At 38.3% G+C, this 20,789-nt stretch overlaps 1 protein-coding gene across 1 annotated transcript in view; it reads left to right on the top strand.

Moving 5' to 3' along the window:
- KLF13 (KLF transcription factor 13) overlaps window positions 1-19,875 on the top strand; it is a 29,929-nt gene extending 10,054 nt beyond the window's left edge. The window contains exon 2 of the mRNA XM_053988561.1: window positions 17,414-19,875. Coding sequence (XP_053844536.1) covers window positions 17,414-17,706 — 293 coding nt within the window. The 3' untranslated portion in view covers window positions 17,707-19,875. The remainder of the gene's footprint in view (window positions 1-17,413) is intronic.
- Window positions 19,876-20,789: the final 914 nt, after the last annotated feature.

Below are 20,789 nucleotides of genomic sequence, written 5' to 3'. Positions count from 1 at the left end.
TTTGTGGGGGTCTGAAACAGTAACCTTAAGAGGAGCATAGCCGAAACTTGTGGGAACAATGTTACTCGGCATTCATTCTGGTACTCCACAGCTTTCTTAACATCTCTTCTGCAGAGTTCAGATATCACACGAGATCGAGGTAATTACCATGCTGAAAGATTCACACAATTTTCCCACATTTTCCTTCAGCTTGAGTGAGTTTTGTTGTGTTGGCATCTCCTTTCAGGAGATATCTCCTTGCAGGATAATATCGTTAAGAGCACCACCTCACTGACCAAATCAGATATGATTTAAGCCAACATCTGTTGGAGATTGGAGTGCAAATTTAGCAGTCTAACTTCTGGGGAGCCATTTTAATTAATAAGTGTCATTGGTCACTTTCAGAGGATGAAGTGGTCGGGCAGATTACAATGTTATCTTTGCTGTGCTCACTGATGTAAGCAAATATTGTACAACAGCTGGCACAAATGTTTTACCATGAACCTTGTCCCAGACTCTATAACTGGGATGTGCAGATGAAATGTGTTTAGGAACATGACTGTCAGATACCTTATACGAAAGTGACAATTTACAAAGCTCTAACTATATACTGCAGAGACAAAAGTGTAATGAGAAACAGCTTTTAAACACTGCTTGTCAAAGTACAGATGTTCAGCACCAGTATCTTCTAAGAAAAGTTTCAGTCAGTTCCCAAAGGGGTGTTCTTAAAAAAAAAAAAAAAAAAAAAAAAAAGACAACAAAAAGAATAGAACATTTTGTGATTCTGCTTCTTACCCTACTGCAGTATTTGGAATTGGCTGATGTTTCCAGTAAGCAGTGTGGACTAAGCAAATGCAGCTTTCCTCTCCCAAGGATAAACTCTGACCCGATCATACCAAAAGGGTGGGCATGGTGAAGGGCTACACATTTTAGAGACTTTTTGCTAACACTGCTTACTGGTGAAAAATCATGTAGAACTTGTCTGTTCTTTCTGCATTTCTGAATGTGATTTTTCTGAGCAGTATGGCCTCTGGAGAAAACAATATCACTGACCTTATCAAAACAAAATCACCTTTGTGATAATATGCTGTTTTCAACCTATCTTTTGCTTGCTACTTCCTTTTCGCTCCCCTATAATTTCAAATGAGATTGTTTAATAGACTGCTGTTAATTCCTTGAAGTTTTAGGACTCTGTAACATGAAAAAATCCTAGCTCACCCTTTCACCATGTTTGATAGATTCATAAGGATTTGAGTACTTCCCTTCTCTCAGTCTAACACCAAACCTCTCAGTGAAAAAAAAGAATCCTGACTGATGTTCTTACACATTATTTACAAGAACATAATTTAATTTCTACATGCAATAGACTACTCCCCCTTGATTGTGCAAATAATTAGATTAATTTTTGTCTTTAAGGCAAAAATTACTAATTTTTTTTTTTGTCACCAAGAATATAATAAGTTACAAAAACATTCTGAGAGAATGTTATCTGGCTGGTGCTTTGTTTTTGTAATGAATTATTGAAAAAGCAGCTATACTTTCTGAGGTTATGTCATCAGTTTGTGCTCCTAAGGTTAACATTTGCAGGTGAATTACAGTCTAATTAGTTTAGAAAAACATTCCATACCTCTGCTGAACTTCTGTCCAAATGTTTGCTTAAAGCTTCTTTCCAAGAGCCAACTCTGGTTCTGTGTGTAGAGTATCCTTGGAAAAAATATACATATACACTGTCACTTGGATATGACCACTGTTTTTTGCAAGAGACTCAAACTCATTCGGTATAAGCTATGTCTTCCTGGTGTTGGCACGCAAATTGCTTTCTTAGATGTTTAGACAAATTTATAACAGAAAGACAAGGAGCTGATGTGATTGGTGTGCTTGATAGTTTTTCTTCTTTGAATGCTGTGGAGGAACTGAGTTCCAGTCTCATTTGCAAAGAGATCCAAATTATCACATAACTGTTTCCTCAATCAAATAGTTCTAAGGAGGCTGTACCATTCTCATCTGTGCCATGTAAGGTCTGCGGTATTCCCTCTATGAAGAAGTGACTGTGCTGGTACTTTTTTCACTTAAGTACACATGTTGTGGTTTCACAGACTAACACAGTAAGAACAACAGTAACTTTCACTGTACAGCTGTTTCTTACTTGGAAATCAGACCACCACTGGATTTTTTAATATCTAATTTTTTTGAATATAAAGAGTCCTAAGTTCCTAGGTCAGTCTTGTACTCTTCTGATTATAAAACACAGCTTAATGAGCATGCAGACAGCATGGTGTACAAAATTTACAGTGCTGAAGAATTTCTGTTCTGAAAAAAATGCTAAACACATACCTAGTTTTATGCAGTGTAATGATGAATCATTACAGACTTAAGTTTTTCTCTTATTTGTCCATTATTCACAAATTCTAAAATTGAGCTCTAAAAACTAATTTTAAAAAGAAAGTCAAAACAAATTCCAACCAATTGGCTGAAAATCAAGTTCAAAGTACTTTGTGTATCACATCTTTTGGGAAGAATAATAAGCTGTCCCATTTGGCACTGTCAAGCTGCAACAGCAATAATTGGATCATATCAATCCCTCAAAGCTAAGTCAGGATACAGCACCACAACTCATGAAGCTGCAATTCCTGTTTTCTTTGGGTTTATTCACAGTCTGTCTGTTGTAACAGAACCTCCTGATTACTCAAGTTTATGAACCTTGCAGTTCTGCATATTGCAATTCCTGAATCTCAGCCCGAGACCCATGGTTGCCAGAGTTGTGCTTAGCAGGAGCTAGGAATATGGACCGGAAATAAGGTTCAAATAATTTTGTGGTCCTCAGATTTAGGACTGGATTAAGCAAGAGTCCAAATGGAAGTAAGAACAGCAGCGAACTTCTGTGATCTTTTTCAAAGTAAAAATTATATCCTGTGCATAGGATTTTGGAACTAACCTGCAGACTTACGTGACACTGATATCTTCTAGAATTTCATAGTAATGGTGCAATTCCTATTATATTTCATAGAAGTTCCCTATCCCAGGAATCTTCTCCTGAAAAAATTTGGCCACAATAAGATCCTGTATTGTAGAGTGCTTCATTAGCCCCTGTGCGTCAGGCATGTTAAGTGTGGTCAATTAATTTCCTGCAAACACAGGAAACAGGTGCTCCACCTCAAAAATCCAGAAAGGCCAGTGGATTTCCTCTCCTCACCCAGAAGAGCAGGTCTGTTAGAGAACAGATCTGGACACTTAATCAAACAAGTGTACAAGAGCAGCAATAAATGTGCTTGAGGCACTAGGAATTTATGTTTTGGGAAGTAATAGGGACCTTTCTACTACAACTTGTCTACATTTACAGCTACTGAATTTTTACCTGACATGTATGGACCCATAGAACTAAGAATCTCTGCTAAAGAATCACTGATCTCTCACAAGGTGAAATGGTTTACATATGAATAAAGTTTTTAAATACTTTCAGAGAAAATGGTGGTTGCTGGGCAGCCCTTCTGGCATGATTCATATGTATAAACCATATTCTGCAGTGACATGTAACTGGGTTTAACAAAGTTTTAACACTTCACAGAGTGCTCTCTCTGTGAGTCCGTGGTAAAATAGTTTTTTGAAAACACCTCTCTGTTTTTGAGAGGTATGTTATATATCTCAAGATGCTCTTGACAAAGCTGTCTTTGAAATATGTCCATGTTCTACGTAAGATCTCAGCTTTTCAGTTATGTCCCACATCCAGAGTCGTATTCAGATAATTGGCTCATGACTTGGATCCTCCAGAATCCAGAAAATACTCCATTCATTCAATTCCAGCCCTGGCCATGGCCTCTCTCCTACGCCTTGACCTCACACGTCAGGGACAGCTGGTGGGGCTGACTCCCTCAGACCCTACACCCGCTGTCCTCAAAACCAACATCAAACAGGTGGGAGGGCGGGGTGCTCACAGCAGCTGAGCTGCACTTAGGCTGTGTCACACCCTGGGTGTTAATGAGAGAAGTGTTGAAAACCTTCTCTTACTTATTTTCTGATTTGGTATGAGAATGAGGCCTGCATGGGTATGTGCTTAAAACATTTGTAGGGACACATAGAAAAGACTGAAAAAAGCTGAAACTGGAAAGGAGCAAGTAACTTGTGCACTTTTTTCCTTTTCATACAGCTGTGGTTGAAGGGGCTACAAGGAGATGCAAAATAAACAGGGAAGGTATTTACAAAATAGAACATGTAAATTAGACTTGCAAGAATTGAATGTTGAATTGCAAATTGTCTTTTCTAAAAAGTCTACCTGTTTTAAAAATGGGCAGTTTAGAACATTACAACTGTTACAATAGAATCTAATTCCTTTATTGTATCCAAAAAATCTGAAGCTTTAAACAGAGAAGGTGGTTTAACAATCTGGGCAGAAGATTTTGGTGTGTATGCAATACTTTTATGCATACCTTGAATGGTAGCTGCCTTGTGTCAAGCAACAGATTTTGTGTTTGATTATCAACCCATAAAACTACTTTCCAGAGCTGCCTGTTCCCTGAAGTTGGATGCTCAATATGGCCATTGTCAGATGCTGCTCATAAACTACTTCAACACCACCTTGCTCTCTGGCAAACAATCCACCCAGAATGAGAATAAAATAACAGGAAATCCCACTCCATCTCTCTCCCACATAGTTGCAATAAACTCTCGGCATCAGATTTTTCACTTAGCTTTACAGCTTTAGCTGGGTTCGTAAATGCTGAAGCCCCATGTTTCAGGCATGCTGTGTTACTGTGATGTTGTTGATTGAACAGTTCAAAAGTTCACAAGGAGACATTTCACAATTACAGCCAAAGACAACTTCACTAAGTTATGTTTGCTTGGCTTCTAGCAAAATGAAATCTCATCCTGTCCCCAAATCCTGGGAGCTGCTGTGCACATGAAATGTCATAACTTACCCGCAAGGTCTATCCATGCCAAAGTATGTGCACTTCAGTTGGAGGCAAATGACATTCAACGTCTTCCAGAACTCAGATAAATAAAGTGCAGGTCTCAGATTAGATGAATAATCCTTTAGTCTGTTATTTTGCATAGCAGGACAGCTTTTCATTAATTTGATAAGCTTTGCTTTTACAAGCATTATCCTGTTTTTAGTAGAATAGAATAATAAAAAAGTCATTGATATGTCAACAGAGAAAAGACTGATTCATGAAGTCATATGATCCCTTCTTTGCAGCTATTCATGCAACTGCTGGGCAGAGCTCATGGAGCCAAAGTTTCCCAATTTCAGCATGAATTCACCCACAGTTCACACCAGATTAATATAATTGGTCATTACCTATTTAATTGCTCTCCCACTTAAAACATTTCCATTGTCTAACCAGAGATCAAGAACATTACCATGCAAATTTTTTTGAAAGCCACCACAACTAAAAATTTGTGTGGTATACTGTCATTGAAAGCAGTCTAAACCACTGCAGAGGTCATTCCTATGGTCATTGTACAGACAGGGATGGTTTATGATGTTTCAGTTTGATTTCAAACATTCTTGCAACATGAGCATCTTCAGTTTCAAGTTTTTATCCATGGAGATACATTTGCAAAAGAATCTCGTGAAAAAAGTTATGACATTAAGAAGTCACTGTGTGCCATTTTTGGTTCCTGCCATTAGACCTATGAGTACCTATTGGTTAATTCTGCTACATATATAATTTCTGTATGCAATGACCACACCACTGAGAATGAATGGCTTGAGAACTCTGTTGGCACATAATCCTGGGCTTCACAAAGAGAAATTCCCAGATTGGAAGGAGAGGTGCACGTGTCCTATAGTGAGACTGTAGTATTTTTGTCCACTATAAAGAGTGGCCTGAAGAAAGATGGGATGCCGAGGAGTGTCATACTCCAGAGATCCCATGAAGCTGCTAACAGTCACATGTCTGATCTGGAACTGTTCTGGGTTTGCAGAGTGGGCTGGGTAACAGACTGAGCAATTCTGAGGTAGCACAGGAAGGATCCAGACAGGAGTCTATAATGGAAACCTTGTGCTTCTGTTGGTACCTTAACTGCGCCTTCCCTGTAGATACATTTGGATCTGTTGTTTCCACTATCAGAAAGACATTTTTCCCTCCTGGAGAAAAAAGAATCAAGTCTGGAGAGTTTGTTTTCTTGGCTTCAGTTGCTGTCTGCATAATATTGTCATTAATCACCTTGTTTGCTCTAACATAGGGTGAGTAGTGCAGCTGAAAAGCTTGTAGCAGATAACAAATCAGCATTGCTAGTGTGCTGCAACAGGAGTAACATGAGACCTCAGGTGACTGAACAAGGCCTCAGCCCAGCATATGTATTCATCAAGGGCCACATTATTACTTTCAACTTTTAACTGGACTCGTTCAATAAAAACAGTGCTTAATTATTACGTGCATTTGGAGAGCCCTCCTCTCTAGTCCCTTGTCACTTTAAAAGGTTTGAATTGACTCATCAACAAGACAGAAAAATAACAAAATCCCACATATCTTCATCAATATTAGTCTTTTTTAAGAGGCCAGACTTTTCTGACCTATGCTGAAGCCATAATTTTTGTATGAAAGGAATGAAGAAAGTCCCTTAAACAACAAATTTTTGGCTCAAGGCAAGAACTCTAGGCTGAAATTCCTTTGCTGGGGTGATGCAATAGGTCAGATTTGCTGATTAGCACATAGATTTTTTGGATTTTCAGTATTCTTTTCAAGTATATTTATTTAAAAGTTTAATTGACCAATGGAAAAGGAAAAAAAAAATTCACCATAATTTAGTTTTTTTGTCATTCAGTAATACCTAGATGTATTTTGAGGCTCTTTTACAGATGGTTTTTTATTTTCTAATCACAATAGATATTTAAATAATCGCCCTTCTTTATTACATTCATAGAGCTGAGTGAAAAAAAATAGAAAAATACAGTGATTAAAGGGCTGCTATACTAAAGTTCAGAATTCACTTCTTTGCTGAGTGTTATACTTCAGTGTGGTTTGCAAATGACACAAAGCTAAGATACATCTTCATCTTCCTCTCCCCAGAATTCATCACTTCATCTTTTCAGCATAACACAATTTAATTATCTGGCATTTAAATGCAAAGTCAAAGGGTCAGCTATTGATCTCCATTCTTGGAACAAACCACAGGAGAGAGAAAATCAAGTGGAAGTTGCTGCTCTTTTAAATTAGTGGATTTCAGCTGTTTTACTGAGCACTCGTCTAGGACTTAATGCCTCAGAGATAAGGAGACACAGTAAGAGTTTTAGGCTTAGTGAACAGAAATTATATGCAGCGATTGCTGGTACTTCACTTTGATAGAAAGCCCAGCATTTAGTTTGCATTATTTTAGAACATAAACTCTCTGTCACTGAGGCTGTTGCCTTTCATTTTTTAAGTTAGGCTTGTCATTGGTATTCAGTATAAGAAGTTTATTTACCCATATATTCCAGCAAGAAGGTAAAAAAATGCTGCTTTTATAATTGGATGTGGCCAAAGTCCATGTAAACAAAGGTATTGCACTTAATGGAAGCACGATCAATAGGAGTTATTCCTGTGGGGCAGGCAGGGTGCATTCCAGTCTGCACTTACCTAGATATGGAAGTTGTCCCTGCTAGTTGGGTAAGTTTCCACCCTCATGGCTGTCCTGATGGCTCAGATGTCTCCCTTTTTTGTAGATGAGAAGTCTCTGTTTTGGTCATGTGTCCAAACCTTTAAGAAAGAGTGAAATAGTGAACTTTACACTTCAGAGTTAAAACAGAATCCACAAAGAGCATTAGGTAACAATGATAAATCCATATAGGACTATAAGGAGATTAACACCTTATTTTTGAAATTGTATGCATTGTCAACACCATCTCATACAATTGTGTAAATTACCATTTTTTTGTGTAATGGATTCTCCTTTTAGGAGATGGCTAGAGTTTTGATTGCTCACAGCTTTACTGACCAACAGTTATTTCTCTACTGGTAGTGCATTTTAAGTGTCCATGCTGTCAGTACAGTCACATAGCAAAACTACAGCAAATACAACAGAAAAGGGTCAAGAGAGATAATATTTATGTAGACTTTGACAAGGCCTCCTGGAAGATACAGCAGTAATGCAGTTGCTGCCACAAAGTTTTTTCTAGCCATGAAAAGAGAGCTACCTGCCTTGTAGATGTGGGGACCATCCTTCATACTCCTGTGAAGAGAAGACACATGTGTGCATCTCCTCCTTACCTAACATGTCTAACCAGAACACCCAGAGTATCAATGAGCAAGTTTACATCTGAGAGGACCTGCTGTTACTACATTTGTATATGATCAACCCTAAGTGCCCCAGAAACACCTTGCTAAGGATTTGGAGCTGTTTTGTTAAATTTCAGTGCTTTAGATACCAACAAGAAAGAACATTGATTCTTTCCTTCTTTGTTGTGGCTCCTAGCAGTTTGTGACGGGAAGCTGAGAGGGGAGCAAAACCAAAGATGCCCTCATCAACTTTTCCTAAATGAACTCCCATCATTTGGTAGCAATTGCAGATGACTTGTGACCCTTGCTTAAAAAAGTGATGAGGAATCCCTAAGCCATAGGGGTGTTTTAGACATTACATTTCTCTGTTCCCTCACACTCCCTTTCTCAGCCTTCACTTTCAGAGTTGCCTTTCTGCTGGCTTTTCTATTCCACTGGATTCTTCTGATGCATCAAATCAAGTCATCAGATGCACACATTCATACCTAAGTGATGAGTGGATGACCAGGTTAATTAATTATTCAGAAAGTTATGGAAGTGCTGTTGGTTCAATGCGTTATTCAGCTAATTCAGCTTCTTTGCTGAAATAGCTTTTAAGACTCCAGTTGCTTCTAGAGAAGATGATTTCATAATTTGTGTCCATATACCTAGGCCCCATAATAAAAGGAAGGAATTTTAAATGCTGAACTCACCTTAGTGATTTTGTTTCTGGTTGTGTTTCAAGAGAAAAGCTCTTTAACATATTTAACACACCCCTACACACCCCAGCTGTGTTTTGATGTAGTCTGTATAACTGATTTCAGAGCTTCACAAAGCCCTGGCCTAGTGCAGCTGATTTTTTGTAGTTTCAAAAGAGAAAGGAACACACAAGACAGGGAGGGGTTGTATAAGGAGGAGATAGAGCATGAACTCTTTCTGAAACCAGGAAGTGACAAACTGCACAGGAGAAAGCCAAATATTGGCATTATGTGTCTTAGTATAAGGATACAGTAAAACAAGTAGCATCTCATTGCTCAGGTCTACAGATGTGAATTTCAAATTGGAAATCCTGAAGGGATCTTAATGGCTTTTTTATGATCTTCAGTTGATGGGAAAGAATTGAATTTCTCAATTGCCCAGCAGGATTACCTGTGTTTTGGAGTACTCTCTAGCAGAGAGGAACAACAGTATGAACATAGCTAGAGAGAAGAAAACCAAACAAAATCCAGTACTTATCTATGGGATCATATTGTATCAGTGCAGAGATGATCATAAAAATACATGTTTGGAAAATATGCTTGGTCTTTCAAGCATGAGCTTTGGGTTGGTTGTTTCTTTGTCGTGACAGTGCATGGCACGTTAGTGCATCTTTGTGCTCTTTGAAAGGAGAATTCAAAACAGACACAGTGTTTTGAAGGCTGCATCACTTTACCATGAGTTTGCAAAATGACTCCAAAGGACAAAAGTAGAAGGAAGTGAAAGCAGCTCAGCGTAACTCCGGAAAATGTTTCTTGTACTTAACATGCTGTAGGGAATCACCCAAGGCTTTCTGGGTCATACTGTAATGCCACAGGGCATATTCTCAGGCACATTTTCAGCATAGATCTAAAATCTATTCCAAGATTTCTCTGTGAAGTGTAGGATAAACTTTCATGGTCATTACCCTTGTCTGTCTTTGGAATTCCCTTGTGCTTATAAACACAGGGAATTTAGTGGAAGCAGAAAGCATAAATGAAATTGTTCCCTTCGAAGATCAGTTCTCCAGTGCGTCACTTAATAAAAATGTCTTCATGGATAGAAAGCTGCCAAGAAATGTTAATGAAGGATATTAGAAATTTTGTATTTCTTTACTAGCAAGAACTACAGGAACTACATTTTTTGGTGAGCAGTTTTTCACAGACAGTTAGTCAGAAAATTGTTTAAACTGACATTTTTTGTTTCAGAAAAGTTGTGTGTTAGTGTGTTTTATTAATTCATTTCAGATTAACATCCTCACTGTCTTGAAAACTGTCCCCAAAGCTAAAGGAATTTAAATAATGTTACAAAATCCATACTAAAATAAGTAAAACTTTTTGGTCAACTAAAAATAAAATTACTATGGGTTTCTTTGTTTGCAAAATTCTGCAATTCAATGGGTTTTTTAAATTTTTCAAATGAGCAGGGAAAAAATTATCTGCATAGTTCTTGCCTTTATTTCTCTTTTCTATTCAAAACCTTAGCAAAGGATATAGCAATATTTCTTTTTATTAGATTTTTGGACATCTCATTTTAAAGCAAATTTGCTGTAATATTTATTTTCCAGATCTTGAAACATAACTTTAACTACTTGCAGTTTGTGTGAAATAGTCTGGAACTAGGTTTCAGCTGGGAGTGGAACACAGAACTTAATTTGCTGTACACACAGTGGTGTGTAGTAGAGATGAAGCAAGAACTAAACAGGAGTCAAGAGTCAGGATTTTAACTCCTCATCAGGAGTTAAAATGGCAGGCAGAAAATGACTCGTTAAAGCTAGCAGGTTCAAATTTCAGATTCTTAATTCACTGTGCAAAAATACAGGATAAAAAACCACAGATATTTAAAATATGCTAAGCTATAGATACTTGGAGCAGTTCAGCTTGGGCACCCCTGCTTGTAAAGAGATTCAGTAAATATGATGGAATGCGTATTTTAGACAATAGAAAGATTATGTGATGGAGGATCCTGGGGAAAAAATAAAGATGGAATAGGTTTGAATGATTCTTCTTTGACAAAAGAGAAACAAATGTGGCTGATAAAAATACAGTTAAGTAGTTAAAATTATTATAAATGGTGTTTTTAAGACATTATTGAATAAGTTTGAAATAAAAGCTGAGATATAACTGATAGAATGCAATCTGCTTTAAAAAAAATTGTTTCCATTTTGGTGAAAATGAGTGTTAATTTTTTTAAGAGGACCAGATATCTGCATGGAACACACCAAATGAGCTATTTTGGTTCTCAGACAGACCTGCCTGTAGTTAAGGCTAGGGTAGGAATTTTTCACTACTTACATTTCTCTGGCATTGTAGCTGTTACCATAATAATATCTGACTCTGTGTGCTCGTCATTTGTTATTAAGTTGTTCTAGTTACTGTGGCTGTAACAGATAAATCACAGGGTGTAATCTGTGCTCCCAGATGGAGTAATACAAACACTTGCACAGCAAATGGTAACACACAGGGACTTCAAATATAAACTTGCCACTTGGAAATTACCCTTTCAAGAAACATTCATGTCTAAATAACTCAACGAAAATGTTGAAGAACAGAAAATAAACCAAGGATTTCAATCATGGATGTTATGGTAGCTGTTGCACTCTTGCTCAATAGTAGCTTCCTATGCACACAGGAAACATAAGATCCAATAATTTATGAATGTAACGACTGGATTTGTTAAGGTCAAAATAAAGACGTGCACACTTTAAAGTGAATGAACTTTGTAGATGCCTGGGTTTGTGCCTGCTGGAATTCTGAGAACTCCAGTTCCTAAAAAAAGGTCACATGACAGATAATGGAATTAGCAGGACTTTGCATGCTTCTGTCTGCAGGTCCTAATGCAACCTAGCTGCTGTTCCTGTGTGTCCTAGGGGCATGGGGACTGTTATGTGCCAGTGTCCAGTGACATGGGAACTCTAACTGGAGTTTTTCTTGGATTTGGCCATTCATATCACACTCCCACACTGGGTTTCCAGTGTCTAGTGACAGTCTAATTCACCCTATAACTTTTCTTTTCACTGAGAACATTACTAAAACATCCTAATTTCCCTGGAACTAGTGAAGCTTAATATTGCTGAATTTGCTACCTCTGTTAGATGTGTGTGAAGGTGGCCAAGATACTCCAAAGCTGTTGGACAGACACAAAAAGCAGATGTAAAAAAACCCGATTGCATTTGGCTTATTTGGTTATGAAATATCACCCCTAAAATCATTAATTTAAAACTAAGTGGTTCCATCTTATAGGAATTTGAAATTCTGAGGCTTTGGAAATTTTTAATCCCTTTTAAAATACTTTATAAAGAAACCACCATTCACCTAACATCAAAGCCTTATTCTCTCTTGCACTGAGATTATGGCTTTGTTATTTGACCAAGCAAAAGGACTTTTTTATAAACAAGAGAATATCAGAAATTAAAACAGTCATCAATACATATCAGTACTAATGAAGGATGACCTTTCCTTGTTTTTTGGGGGGTTTTTGTTGGTTTTTTTTTCCAAGTAACAGCCCAGTCTCAAGGAACATAGTCTGCTTGGCTGAATGTTTTTCCCAAGATAGCATTTCCTCTCCTGGAGGAAGGCCTCTTCAGTCACATCTCTATTTAACTGTCTGCCCCTCATCCTCCCCACCCAGCCTGCTGATCTGTGTTTCCAAATATACTCTTAATTATGTATATGAAAATGTAGAAATATAAGAATAGCATCCAGCAGCATGTTCAGGCTTCTAGTCTGTTTTTATAACAACATTCAACCCTGTTCTGGGAAGCAGCAGAACAGATGAAAGATCACAGAAAATTGTTTCTGGTTTACTGTTTCTGGTTTTGCAGACACTCATGGAATTCCCAGGATACAAATTTCTTTGTTACTGCATGGCCTTGACACGTGCTTGAAGATGCTAACATAATGTGCAGAGCTATTACATGAGTTAAATTGAAAAAAATAGCCCCGAGTATGTGGTTTGACTTAACAATACTCTAATCTGGCAGCAGATAGGAAACTTCAAATTCTTCACATACAATTGCCTAATCTTTGCATTTTAAGTTGGAAAATGGTTAGGTTCACAATAGTCTCAATCTGTTTGGGCATTTCAGTCATTAGTAGGTTATTTTTAAAGTATGCATAGGCCTATTCAGTACTTGCTATCTTTTTTTTAACTGATATTCAGATGCTGGATATCAGACAGATGAATTGGTGAAGCAGGAAGGAGGTTACTCCAGGGTCTGTACAGGAGGCTCACTATATAGGAAAAGGATCCTTAAAACTATGTGTACACTAAAAGGATTGTACAAATCAAGCTCAGTAGACATTAGATCTGATGCCACCATCTATTTAGTTTTTGTTTCCCATAACTACATACAGTTGTCTCAGTATATAATGATTGAAAATACAGAGTAATACAAAGGACCTTTATGTAATATCATAAGAACAGGCTGGCTCTAGTTACTTCCGAATCCTTTCCAGCAAGAGAGGATAGAGGTGCATTTTTTTCATGCTGTTTCTATAGCCCAGGCAACTCTGGGTTTCCTTTGGCAGGCTGCTCTGCCAGACAATGAGCGGCAAGGCCTGTGCCCCTGACAGGAATTCAGAACTCCATGCACCTGCAGAGCTCACGTACTTTCACTTGGTGAGCACTGCAAGTTTCTTAATGTGGCTTTACACTACCTGCATTTTTTTCTTACTGGATGAAGTTCAGGAAAAAGCCAAAAATGTTCTTGCTTGTGTAATTTTCAGTTGAGATCAGCTGAATCTAATTCTCCAATGTGATGTTTTTCCATCAGTTTGTGTAACCTAAACACAACTTAGATGTCATGTGCCCTGGCAAAGGAGCTAGATAGGTTACCATTTAGTAAGATTTGGAATATGGATATCCAAACCTATTTAAAATATAAATTAAAAAATTACAGTATTCCTTATCTTTTAAAGGCATCTCTTGCCTGCCTCTCCAAAGATAAAGAAGGCAGAGTTGCATTTTGATTAATTTATTTTCAAGCATCTTTATCTTTTAGAAATGTAGGGCTCTGGGAGACCTGTTGGTAAGGCTCATAATGCACAAAGATACTGCTGCTGCCAAGGCACAGCATTGACTCTCATGCTTGATGTGTTTCCTGCCATATCTAAGGTACTTGAAAACACTTCTACAATTATCTATAAGATCAAATTCTTCACTCAGTGTATAAAGGTAAAATTCTGGCTTTGACACTGCCTGAAATGGAGCTGAAAGAATCCTTATTGTGTTGCGTTACAGCCATTTTAATGGTGAAATCTCTCTGTTGAGTACAACATGTCCATGGGTTATTGCTTATGCAGGAACGTTGTATTATGGCTGCATGTCCCCTAATGAAATTAGGCAATCAATTCATATAATCTCTCATTCTGTTGATTGCTTTACTGCTGGTAAAAGGACATTTATATAACTTACCTGCACAGAAAACCACATCCCTTCTGCTTGAGAGATGAGAATGATGACAGACTGTGAATTTCCATGTGTGGTTTTGGAGCAGCAGCTGGGTCTTGCCTTAATTAATACCCCCCAGCAACTTTGTTCCAGACTGTGTACTAATTTTTTATGACCAATAATAATGACTCTCATATCTTCACACAAGGCATCCAGCATTTCCTCACAATGCAGTTTTTCTTTGAAGAGGAATTGCTAAACCTCAACAAAGCTGGGAAGTACTCTAGAGAACTGTTACCACTACTAGAGTGATGCCAGCTGTCAGTGGAAAATCACTTGGCCAAGAAACTTAAAACCAAGGACCAAGAAGATATAAAATCAAGACTAGAGAGGACTGAGGGGGAAAATAGTCCCTAGGAAGGAGAAGTACAGGAATGGTAGAAATATAGTGAAAGAAATACCACATTTTTTGGCTCAGCGCCCAAATCCTCACCACCACTGACATCAAATCAGACAGATGAGTGGGAACCTGAATGTTCTCATCCAGACCTGATGTACACTGAGGAGAAGGGGACATAAGTTGTGCAATACCTTCATCACCTAGTTAACACTGAGCTTACACAATCCTGCTTCAGAACCACCTCTCTCTTTAGGAACTGGAATGTTGTGCCTACTGCTGGCTCCCAAATGCTAGAATCATGGACAGGAGCAGCTGGTGCCATTAAACTGATTGGAATAGAAGGTACCATTTTTCCTGTGCTTCATAGTGGTGTCAACAGTAGATGCAAAACATTGCATGAAAACTTTTGCCTCCCTTGTCTGAAAGCACTCATTTCATGGGACAGTTCTTCAAGTGGAGAACATTTGCTGATAACATTTGTAATGAAAATAAACAGAGACCTTAACTCAGGCAATAGAAACCTCCAAAGACCATTGTCTTAGCAAAAACGGATGCTATAGCTCAGGGATGAGGAACTCTGATTCTGCAGGCCAGATCTACCCCCAAGACCATGCCTCACTGCCCTTCTTCCCAAAGGTTCTAAAGTCCTCTTGGATGTATATCTGTACTATGACCAAAACATAGGGACAAGACCAGTGAATGTGGTCACACAAAAGGGCTGTCACACCCCAGGCATGTCCCACCACAGGCAGAAACATATCTAAGAGCACAACTGGATATATGACAAACAGCCAGAATACATTTGTTTACTATTTCTAGCAGCTGGTGGAGAGTTCAGTCCCTGACAGTTTGCAGGCAGAATAAGGCTAAGGAGGGCACTGAATGGATTTGCTTGGGTTATTTTATGCAACAAGACTATATCCTTTAAATCCAGTTGGTTGTGGTTTTATTCTTAAATTCATTTGTGTAACCCTGAATTTTTTAGGCTCCATGTCAGGGGAAGCCACAGTTCTGTTCATCTTTGGTGCCTTTTACAGTCCCTAGGCGGGGTGGTCCCAGTTCTCCATATGAGAATATCTGTGTGTACTGCACAGAGGCAACCACTGCATTATGCATTGTGGCTGTAGGTATAATGAAATCCACCAAATGTGCTTAAGAACAGTTGGTTTTAGCGAGCCTTGGTCTTTCTCTTAAATAATCAAGGAAACATCAGGGACACTTGCTTTCTCCAGATTCTTGAACAAAATCCTATTTTAAAAAGACTTGTTTGTCTGTTCTTTGAGACACTGTTTGAGATTTGGCTGAAGTATCTTGGAGGCCTCATGAACAGAGAGAAAAGGAACCTATTAAACTATTTTTCTGAGGAGGAGTTTCCTGAGCAGATTCTAGAGATAAATGTTATTGCCAAATCTGTGAATTTTAAGCAGATTATTGGCTGCTTAGATTGAAGATTTGCTGGGTCAATTTTTATCTCAGACAGTTTTAATTAAGGTGTATTGAATTTCTCCAGGAGGCTAATTTCTTTCTTTATTTCCTATTCAGTGTACTGTGGAGAGAACTTTTATTTATGTAGCTCTGTTGAACAGGGCTATTCAGAATTAGAAACATTAGGATTAGTGCAAGTAGAAAGTTACTAAAATTACAACTACCAAAAATGCTAACTCTATATATTTAGGTATTCACAAAAGAGTAAGATGTTCTCAATTAATAACAATTAAAGAATGTATGATGTTCAGACTCAGTGACAATAACCAAACCAATAAGCAGAAGTAGTAGACAGCAAATTTCAGGATTCAACATTTTCATTTTTATGAAAAGGAGAAACTAAAGATGGAAGCAGATAATATGAGGTGCCCAAGCTATGCAGCATATCAGTGATGAAGCTGGAAATAGATTCCAGATACCCATCTACCCAACAGCAATGCTACTTCTGCCTGCAGCCTCTGCAGAGCTTCCTAGGCTGCACATCTACCACAGTGCGTGGCCCTAAAACAGCACCAGGCCTCTGTCCCATGGCTGAGATCTGTTCAGAACTGCACCAGGTCACCAGATTGGTCCTGCTGTGAGCTCACTGCTCATTGCTCCAAGCTTAAGTGCCACAGCTCATGAGGTTTATGTTAGCTATTCAAAAAAGGCCGGTACCTTCAAGGTGACACCTGTCCCCCGCTAGAATAGAGCACTCCCTGCCTCACTTTTGAGTAAGACAGAAGGCAGTGAACAAGGGAAACTGCAGTACTTTGTAGCAAATGCAGAAAACACAGGCATAGCTGTGGAGAATACACGGGGAGAGCCTCACATCCAGAGCCTCAAAATTGCCATTTTGCAGTTTTACCATAACTTTTTAAATAGCTGAAGAAGAAGACCTCATCATGCCTTGGTCAGACACATAGGGACAGCTTGGAGGAATAAGTGAATATACTATAAAGCTCAGTACAGATTAAGTCATAAAGTTCAACAGACCACAAGAGATAGGAGATATCCATGAAAGGATCAGGAGCCCAGCATCCCTGAAGACCCATTTATTAAATAAGGTGTCTGACTACTTTGAGAGCATTTTTTAATGGGTTGGAACACCACAGCAGCCTACTCTGGCAGAGGATAACACCTCCATCGACTCAGTGCCAAGTGGCATTCACCCTGCTTCCAAACTATTTATTCTATACCCTGCATACAAAAAATAGCCCATGGAAGACCGTGCTCTCCCTTCTAACCGTGCCGTGTTTGCTCCCTGCAGGTGAGCGGCCTTTTGAATGCAACTGGCAGGGCTGTAACAAGAAGTTTGCTCGCTCGGATGAGCTGGCCCGGCACTACCGCACTCACACCGGAGAGAAGAAGTTCAGCTGCCCGCTGTGTGAGAAACGGTTCATGCGCAGCGACCACCTGACCAAGCACGCCCGGCGCCACGCCAACTTCCACCCCAGCATGCTCAAGAGGCGGAGCGGCAGCGGCTCCAGGACGGGCTCTGTCAGTGACTACAGCCGCTCGGACGCCTCGAGCCCCACGATCAGCCCCGCCAGCTCCCCATAGACTACCTGCACTGGATGTCAGCACTTTGCCTCTAATGCCTAACGCGGAGTTTTGTTTGTGTTGCACACATTTTAAAAACTCTGTTGCTTCCCCTCCTTCCGTTCCCACCCTCTCTTTTTAAAAAATCAGTAAATAGCTGCCTCCCACTGCAATTTTTAGTCAGATTTTATTTACCCAACCACACAAGTGGCTATTCTAACCTCATGGACAGACAAACCTGTTACACTTAGTGACTCCTGCTGTCTCAATATTTCATATATTTTGCAACCATTTATGGATCCTCTTCATTATTCTTTATAAAAAAATGGAAAAATCTTTAAAAAAAGGAAAAAAAATCTGCTTAATTCACCTCAGGTGTCGAAGTAGTTAAAACCGGATTGCACAATATAAGCATACATACACTTAAAAATCAACTGTGTTGGATTTGTCCCCCTTCTCCTTTCTCAGGGATGGATATTTATGTTACACAATAATTACAATGAAGACACACCCTAACCACGGCCTTACTCTGTAAATATAATTGCACTCAGAAGCTTTTTGTTAGGTTCTTTCACACACTGGGGAAAAAGTAAAAAACAAGCAAACAATACAGAAACCAGCCCAATACTGGAATGTAGTACTGGACTCTTCCATTGCTCATTTTCCTGATTATACACCTGTGTTGGGGAGTCTCCAAACAGGAATCTTGTCTTTCTTCAAGCTGCCCTCTGCCTATGGTAGCAAGCTGTCTTCTCACTTCACGCTGAAGATGCTCCAAAACCAACTTCCAAGTGCAAAAATCTCTGTGAGGTTGATAAACTTGTTTGTTGGTTTGTTTCATGCTAGATAAAATTCTGAGAAAAATTTTTCAACAAGATGCCTTAAATGAGTAACCTAAATCACAAAGAAACAAATTTACACTGGGTAACGTTTTATGGCAAGGTGGCCTGGAATCTCAGAGGCATTCTGTTGTCACTCTCTCCAAGCTGTTAAGCTATCTGCACTGCCTGTCAGTATGGGACCAACAGAATATTCAAATCAAACCACACTGACTTGAACAATTTCCTTTGTTTCTTCTTCCTTTGTTTTGTTTTGGTTTTGTTTTTTTTTTTTAATTACCTACGGAAATAGCATTACTGAACCAATGCCCACCAAAACTGTTATCAAGGTACTTACCTACTGTACAGCTGTATCTTAGAAAGAAAAATTGGCCAAGACATAGTTTCTGTATTCTGTTGCATCAAAATTGTGGTTGTTGATAAAAGGAAGTGAAAATCATAAGGTATCTTCTGACTGGAATAATAAAATATGCATTTTTAAGTTTAAAATAAAATTATAGCTCGGCACTACTTCAAGTTTCTCAAACATACACATACCAGCATAAAGCAAGGTGCTCTTATTTCTGAATAACTGCTTAATAACAGAAAGGGAATATTAGCTAGTTTTCAATAACTTTCAAATATTTAACACTAGATAGAGCACAAAGATTTTTATGTTTTATATGGTAGAAAATATAGTAACAGACCAGAAGCACAGTGATGTACCGAAAACCTCACTGTCAGCAAATACACATTCCTTGGTTTGTCTGGGTCTGATGGTGCATATTATCAATTCAGGTCCTTTTGATTCTGGAATTTTGGGATGTTTGCTGTTTTTACTGTAAGGTATAAATGCAGTTAAGAGTAGCATAGTGAAAAGAAACTCTCTATGCCAAACCTGTCATTTGATATTAAGTGAATGCCTCCAGATTCCCAATGAACCTGTATCTTACTTGCTGCTTTGCATTGATCCAATTTTGCAAGGTTTTATTGTACTGTATGTTAACTGTGAGAAGCTAATATAGATTTCCAAGTAGTTTCATAGGTACTTCCATAATATACGTTATTCCTAATACTACACCTTCTATAAGTTGTACAGATAAATACTCTCAGTATTTATCAATACAAATACAACTATAAATCTAAACAAGTGCAGATGTTTCAGTATTTTTTTCATATTCATTTGCTTCAGATTTCACCTCTGTTAATTTCCCCCTCTGAATTGGAAGTTGTGAGAGGCACAATTCTATTCATTTCACAGAAAATGAAAGAACATAGTAAGGGTTTTTTGCAAGACGACAAATAGAGTTAATGTGATGAGTTGCCCAAGCTCTGGAGTTGAAGGAAAACCAGATCTGTTGGCCTCAACAGACTTCCTGTTCTCTTTCTTTTTTTTTTTTTTTTTTTTTTTTTTTTTTTTTTTTTTTTTTAATCTCATGTACTGAGATGCACAATTTTAACAACTTAATAGAATTCGGGTAACAGGAATTCACATTCCAATAATTTCTGTCACTCCTAGAAGTGCTCTTGTGCTGTAATTAGTAGAGAGGCATTTCAGATATCTAGCTCAAGGAATTCTACAGGTCAGCTGTGTCTTGTGCACATACTTCAAAACAAGTCAAACACATTTCTCATTATCATTATACCTTAAGAGAGGCATATGGAGGAGAAGGGAAACAAGCAAAATCAAAAGGAGCACTAAGTACTGGCAAACATTATAGGCTTCATGTTCCAAATTCATTTTGCTGTAAAATCACCTGTTCCAACAAGAGCATCATTTAGTCTTCAGGAAAGGAGGAACCACTCCAGATCATTTATTTAGGACTTAATAATTCAGCATGAATCAATTTATGGATTACAAACAAGTTGTTTTACTAGCCTGGAGAAGGAATATTTGCACCAGGTTTCATTAGTACTGAGATTATAGGATATAAAGGTTTTGGGACAACCTATTCTGAGGGACACAGAACTATGTAATCTTTAACTCAAACAGTTAACTAATATTTTACTCATATTCTTCATAGATTTTACTATCAATTTTTCAGGTTTAAGCAGGAGAAAATAAATTGGTTCAAAGCAAAATTTTCAGTTAAGTCAGTTCATTTAATAAGAACACCATGGGGCTGTATGCAGCCAACATAACGAGACTTTCAGGAAATACTCTGAAATTGGTCATTAAAACTTTTTTGTTTTTACATCTTAGCTGTAAATACCTCAGCATATATTAGGCTGACAGTCAATTTACTGTGTTTTAAAATCCCAGCTAGAGTTTCAAATACATCCATT

This window comes from Vidua macroura, chromosome 12 (assembly GCF_024509145.1).
Source record: "Vidua macroura isolate BioBank_ID:100142 chromosome 12, ASM2450914v1, whole genome shotgun sequence".
NCBI lineage: Eukaryota > Metazoa > Chordata > Aves > Passeriformes > Viduidae > Vidua > Vidua macroura.
The sequence above is the reverse complement of the archived record's forward strand: the minus strand, read 5'-3'. Positions and strand labels throughout refer to the sequence as shown.